This window comes from Artibeus jamaicensis, unplaced genomic scaffold (assembly GCF_021234435.1).
Source record: "Artibeus jamaicensis isolate MK-2021 breed Jamaican fruit bat unplaced genomic scaffold, CSHL_Jam_final contig_2377, whole genome shotgun sequence".
In the NCBI taxonomy this organism is placed as follows: domain Eukaryota; kingdom Metazoa; phylum Chordata; class Mammalia; order Chiroptera; family Phyllostomidae; genus Artibeus; species Artibeus jamaicensis.
The window spans coordinates 10,448-17,178 of NW_026521496.1; the positions used below are offsets into that span (position 1 = coordinate 10,448).

A 6,731-nucleotide genomic window follows, 5' to 3' on the forward strand; every position below is an offset into this window, starting at 1 on the left:
CTACCTTAAAGTCCGTTGGGTAGCACGAGTGTCGCACGTGCAAAGGTAACACCCCATTTCTATGCATGATAACATACTAGCTGATTTGGATCATTAGGACGTGGTTGTCTTTGGGCACGATTTCTCTGCCCACCACTCTCAGCTCCCTATTTGTGTTCACCTCTTCTTACACTGTCTGGGTGTGGCAACTTTCCCAGAACCTGCTAAGAGCAGTTGGCTGGTCGAGGTAGTGCTGAGGGTGATGTTTGAGGTGGTGGTTGACTTGGGGGTGGGGATGGGGGTCTGCCCAGGAACTCGGCAGGTAGCAGATGTTGGCTGGCTGGGAGGGAGGCCTCTCCAGGACAGCCACCACTACCTCCCAGCTTGGAGAGGTTGGAAGGAAAGGGCACAAGGGGCACGCTGAATCAGGGCTGAGGTTCAACCTCATCATTCTCCATGGGACCCCAATGTGTGTGTCTTTAATCTATGCCTCAGTACCTGCCCCTTATTTCCCCTGGGAACTGGAAGGCACTGAGATGGCCTGCGTCCTGTGACGTGCAAACTTACAGCAGCATTACTGTGCCTTACTTGGTCTCCACATGCAAGCGGGAGAGCGTGTGCTGAAGGAGGCAAGGGAGGTAGGCAAAACGATCCACTGCAGGTTGTGTCCCTGCCTCCCACCACCCCTTCGGCGCACTTCTCGCCTTCCTCAGTCTCGCCATCCTGGCCCCAGGGATCCCAGTGCAATGCCTGTGCTGGACTGCCTGCATGTCTATGTCAGCAGAAAGCCCATGTGGAAAGTCTCTTCCAAACTTACTCACTCAGACAGCATGTCACCCCCACCAGGAAATAACCCCCTGGGTCAGAGACACAGGCACAGCCTGAGCAATGGAGCCTAATTTCTCAAATGAAGGATTTGAAGTAGAAGGATGAAGTCCCACAAACATTCTTTTATGGCCCCAGGTCTGTAATCGTCCCATCCCACGGGTGATGGGGTGTCCACCTCAGCTTATGCACAGGGCACAGGTGAGAGACAGGGTGAGAATGTGGAGGGTGGTGGAACTGATGGTGCCCAAATGCCCAGGTGTAGTCACTGTATTTTGCTTCTTCACTGAACCCATGCTGCCTGTGTCCTTTTGTCCATGTGAGGGCGGTCTCCTACGTGAGCTCCCTGCCTTTGGGATGAGGTTTGTTCTCTGGTGTGAGGTGGCCACCTCCCCATTCTCCCTGACCAGGAGTGGCCAGACATCACAGGTCCAAACAGTACCATTCACAGCCACCTACAGCCACTCTGACATTTTCATATTCTGGACACCCTTCCTGTACAAGGCATGACTTCTGTATACTCCCCGCCTACAATGTGTTGACGATGTAACACTGCCCCTTGATAAAACTAGATCCCACCCTTGCTTTTGCTCCCTTCATGTGTTAAGGATCTTGACTTACTTCCTATCCACATGTTTCTCCTCAAGGAACATTAGACCTGGCTAGTTTTATTCACTCATAGACTCACACACAAGCAAACACACCCACACCCTACCTTGAGTGTTCTAGGCACTATGGTCCTCTGTTCGCATATTAAACACCAGTCTGTTGGGAATGGAGTCTGGCAGAACCAACCCCCAAACCTCTGAAATATAAGTGTGTCCTGAGTCCCAGGCCCACACAGCTCTGGGTGCAGGCTGAAGGAAAGAACCAATTCCCAGCTGTCAGTGAAGGGGAAATTGAACACAGAGTCACACTCAACCTTGTGTGGCCTAAGGAGGGAGTGCAGGAGACTGACCTGGGGCTCAGAACTACCATTGCCATGAAAACCTGCGTCACAGGCAAGACAAACATGATTTGAAAGACACCTTTCAACAACAGCAAGACTTCCAAAGTGCCATCACCATCGACACTGGCTGGCCACTTTCCACTGGAGGGTGTAGAGGTGACTAGGCTACAGGAGGAGCATTGGCTGGGAGGAGCATTGGCTGAGATGGAGAGTGATACTGAAGGATGTGAATGCTCCTTCTGGAACATGGCCACCACCCAGCACAACAGACTGATTCCCTGACCTTTGGTGGGAGGCCAATTTGCACCTTTCTTCTCCATGACCCTTGAACCTTCCCCTTTGGTCTAGAAGTCCCTGGTCTGTGGTTTCTGCCCCCACCCATCCAGTGAGTCCAAGAAAGGAAATGATAGGACTCATAGCTGAGGCTCAAAGGTGACCGCTAAAGGTAGGAAAACAACCCACAGGTGCCTGGCTGAGGTGTCCATGTGCACAGGGGCCCCAGAGGGAGGGAAGGACTCCACAGAGACAGGTCCTGGGAAGTGGGCAGAGGAGCTCAACTGGGCACTTTTACACCTGTTGAAATATAGGTTCAGGCAAGGCCACTGTGGAAAGCCATGTGGGAGATCGTGGATGTTCAGACAGCAATGTAGGGCAGATGAAACACCCAGTAACAACAGATGACCGCTGAGTAGAGGGAATGGACTCTGGAAGGGGGCCATGAGTTCCTGAAGGTGAGGGAAAACTCAGTGACAAACAAGGGAAGAAATGCCAATGTGGCCAGGCAGAGCCACCCTGAGAACAGAACCAAGGTATCAGGTGGCCTGACTGCAGGGCTCCTATCACATGCTGGCCCGGAAACCTTGCATGCCAAAAGCCCACCACAGAATGCCAGGCCTACTGCTCTGCAAGAAGCTCGGAGATGGAGAAGCTCCAGGCCCTCCCAGCCCCAAATCCCACGTCCACACCCTCCACCCCAAACAGAGACCACAGAATTTCAGAAAAACTTTAATGTAAATTGTTCACAAACGGGGGTTGGGGGGGGAAGTAAAAAAGAAATAATGGGAGCAAGGAAGTCCTGTGTGAAATGGAACAGAAGGGATCCAGCTTGGCCACAGCTCAAGGGGTACAAGGGCACCAACTGCTGTTCTTGCATGAAGGTGCTAGGTTCCACCTGTCAAACAGAGCAGAGTCAGGGAGGAACATCCACCCAGGGTCAGCTCACAGCACTCTTCAGCAGCCACGACTTTGGCGAAGGGGTGGATGGTGTGTGTAATACTCACATCAAAGTTTCTGGAGCTTGTCAGCCAGGGCCTGCATGGTCGCTGAAACAGAGAGGCATAAGCAGTCATTCCCGAGAGAGTGATACTGAAGCCCATCCCCCTTGTCCCTGGGACAAGGCACCTCTCCCTACAACTTGAGACCCCCTCACAACCCTACCCTGCAGTGGGCGTAACTCACTCCCCCACCACCTGAATGCAAGGTGAACATGTTTTCCAAGGAGAACAACATGTGCCCAGGAGTGCTCAAGCTTTGCGGCATATGAGAACCACTCAGAACTTGTCAGACAAACAAGACCCACAGAGGCCATACCAAGCAGTACCGAAGGGAACATCAGAGAGGCAGCGTCTCTAAACATCCTAGGGAAGGAGAGCTCTGGGGCTGGTTGTGGCTGGCACAGTGTGCTTGCATTTCAAACCACACTTCCCTCTTTGTCCAGAGAACTGGCTGCACATGCACAAAGGGCTCCAGGTCCAAGCGGCTGGGTTCGCCTCCCCACAGGAATGTTGGTCCCTGGGACCTGCATCCCTCACCCTCCCCATGGCCCTGACCCAGGCAAAGGCAACAGGCTCCTCATACCAACTTGCTGTCTCAGGGCGAGTATTTCTCTCTGTAGCTCTTCGCACTAGTCAACAGACACCAGAGAAAGAGAAATGGTTAGCATACTCAGGCCTCCACTTCCCTGGACTACCCCTGCCCCCACCTAGGGGACAAGACCTGCCAGGGCTCCTCAGTGGGCAAGGAGGCACTTGCCCTCCAGGACGTGCATGGTGGTGGTGGTGAGATGTAGAGTTGGGAACAGATCTCCTTAACCAAGACACAGATCAAATCTTTTACTTTGGCTGCATTTCTAGGAGCCAGAGAGAGCATTAGCTGAGGACAAGCCTCTGCTCCAGATGGTTGCTGTGGCTGTGGCTGTGGCTGCTGCAGCCTTTCAGGTCTTGGGAGTTCCTCAGGAGGTTCCAGGTCACCTGAGGGGGGAAAGAACACAAAATCCAGCTTCCACAGCTCCCAGGGAGGAAGGAGGGGCTTAGGGGGTTCTAACGTGAGGCAGCACCACCCTCTGCTGGCGGCAAGGTGCCCCTGCTCTGCCCAGCACCTCTGCCCTCCTCTCTGGGTCCCCCTGCCCTGTGTCCCAGGGGCAGCCCACCCAGCGCTGTGGTCCCCGAAAGTGTGTGTGGCTCTGGGTTAGATGCTTGCAGAGCTGCAGTCAAACCAGCCCCTGGGACACAAGCCCTGTGGCTCAACAGGGCTTGTCAGAGAAGGCCCTCTTCTGCTGAAACTCTAGGTCTGGAGTTGCAGTTTGCAACACTGCCACAAATGACCCGTGCACATAAACCTCATGCAGGAGATGAGGACACTTGGCTCCAGCTCTGCTGACACCCTATTTCCTGTGGGAGAAATTTCTGGCCAGGGAGAGAGGGAGGCAGGGGGAAGGCTGAGACTCTGGCAGAGCCAGAACCAGAGCCAGAGCCAGAGCCAGAAGGAGAGTCAGTGGTCTCCCTCCTGGTCCTCTGTCCCCTCCACTCCCAGCAAACCCACAGGACTCACTGGAAGGTGCAGGCCCACTGGCCAGAACTTGTTCTTCACTCAGGGCCAGGGGCTCCAGGTTTGCTGTATCCTGGGTGTGTCTGTTCTTCACAGCACCTCTGTCACATTCTCCACCATGCCCACAAGGATACGATGTACTCTGCCCATGTGGCAGGGACTAAAACGAAAAGTCCCCATTGATATGAAATCAGCATGTGTGTGCGTGGGTGAGGATGGGTTTCTGATCACTCATGTGTGTGTAGGCGCTGGGGTGGGGCAGGGAAGAGGGAAGGCAGTTCTGAGACTGATCTCCTCAGCATGTCCTCCCTCAGGCAGCCCTGGGCTAGGAGGCAGAGCTGAGTTGCAGAAAACTGTGGGGTGCACAGAAAGCCCAGGCCCCCTGCAAGGGAGGCACAGGAGCACCTATGAAGAAGGAGTCAGGCAGCTGATGGGCCTAAACATTAGAGCTTTGTTTCCCAAGTTTTGCAGGGGTCCCCTTCAAATCACCTGCCCCAGCCTTCCCTTCCATCCAGCCCCTCTCTGGTGGAGGAGGCTGGGAAACTTGCCCATCGTGCAGTAGGTTGCCCAGCACACACAGAGTGGTGTCCTACAGACTGCCCTGCTGAAACGAATGACAACACTGAGTGACACACAGAGGGAGCAGAGGCAGGGAGGCAGGGCTGGGCAGAAGGGTGGGGAGCAGGGAGAAGCATGGCCTCATACTCACTTCACTCTCTGGGAATGGTTCTCTGCTCGGCTCCTTGTCATCTCCTTCTCCCACCACTGGCTCTGACCCACTGTTCCTCTGGGCCACAGACTCCTGCCCAGTGCCAGTGGGCTTGGACTCTTTGGTTCCAAAAGGGGTCAAGGCATGACTGGTGCCTGTCCCCAAGAGTGGAACAGCAGAAATCCGAGAGAGGGTGGCTGCATCCTGGGGAGCTCCTGAACCTCTCCTCTGGCCCCGCAAATGAAAGAAACCCTCCCGGACAACTTCTGAGGCCCCCTCCAGGGACCTCTTCTCCTGGGCCACTTTCCATCTAGGAGTGGCCTTGGGCAGCCCACCTGCAGCAGCAACTAAGGGCAGGTAGCTGGGCCTGCTCCCCCGCTTTCCCCAGGAATCACTGTGTGCTTCCTTAGAGGACACTTCCGGATCCCTACCAGCCTGTCCTGCCTCTCGGCACCTGAAGGACAGGCAAGGCCCTGGCATGGGAAGGAACTCCTCCCTGACAGGGCTTCTCCAGAGACTGCCTGTGTCATTGAGGCTTTTGTGTTTGGCCCAGCCTCCTCCTATCTGACAAGTGCTCACCCTCCTCAGCTGCCTCTCACTGAACTCATCTGATGACTCGGACTCAGACCAAGGCAAGCTGTCCAGGCCTTCCTCAAAGGCACGCTGGCGACCCACACTGGCATTTGACCTATACCTCACCCCTTGCTTAGGGCTTCCCCTGGTACCGCCTCCTTCAGGCCCCCTGAAGTAGAACGAGACGCCGGGGGGATACCTGCGATCCCACCCAGCCATGGGCCCCTGCGCCTCTATCCCTGGGACCCGGCTCTGGGTCCAACCACACAGCGGACACTTGTCTGTTGCTGCTCTCTGGGAAGGGGCTACTGCAGAAACCCCAGGCATCTCGCTTGGTCAGCCACTGCGGGATGGCCACTGCAACCCTGTTGCCAAAGGGGGCTGGAGTGGCCCCCTCAAAGGCGGCCCCAGAGGCAGGTCTACCTTCACAGCCCTGGGCCACCTGCCCTGCCACTTCACTCACATGCTGGTTCCGCACAAAGCCCTCGGGGTCTGGGAACGGGCCCTGGCCCTCACCTTTGCCTTCTGGCTTCTGCCCTGACCCCAAAGCAAAGCCTAGTGTGCGGGCCTGCTGACCTCTCTCTGGGTGGAACTCCACCCTTGAAACAGAGGCCTGGTCCTCGTCGAGGGAGCTCATGTTGCTAAGCCCCAAAAGTCTAGCTTCTGCCGAGACAATTACCCTGGGCAAGGTGGCTTTGGCAGGAGAGTGCCGGGAGGCAGCAGGAGCACCAAAACTTCTGCAGAAACCCTGGGTCTGGCACCGCAGACAACTCACTCAGACTGCAACAATGCGCAACTTCCAGGCGCCTTTGGCACCAGGACGCGGCAGGCTCATTGGCCGCCCCCCCCCCGCCCAGCCCCAATCAGCAC

The 6,731-nt window shown here is 55.8% G+C and overlaps 1 protein-coding gene across 1 annotated transcript; it reads right to left on the bottom strand.

The window, feature by feature from the left end:
• Nucleotides 1-2,975: 2,975 nt before the first annotated feature.
• Nucleotides 2,976-6,498, bottom strand: LOC128626915 (uncharacterized protein CXorf49 homolog; the record flags this gene model as incomplete). The annotated part of the gene is made up of 5 exons (XM_053662308.1): nucleotides 6,125-6,498; nucleotides 5,289-6,030; nucleotides 4,583-4,739; nucleotides 3,785-4,002; nucleotides 2,976-3,075 (listed from the first exon to the last, which is right to left on the bottom strand). Coding segments are annotated over exons 1-5 (1,591 nt in total), but the record flags the coding sequence as incomplete, so codon positions are not given.
• Between the last annotated feature and the right edge of the window lie 233 nt (nucleotides 6,499-6,731).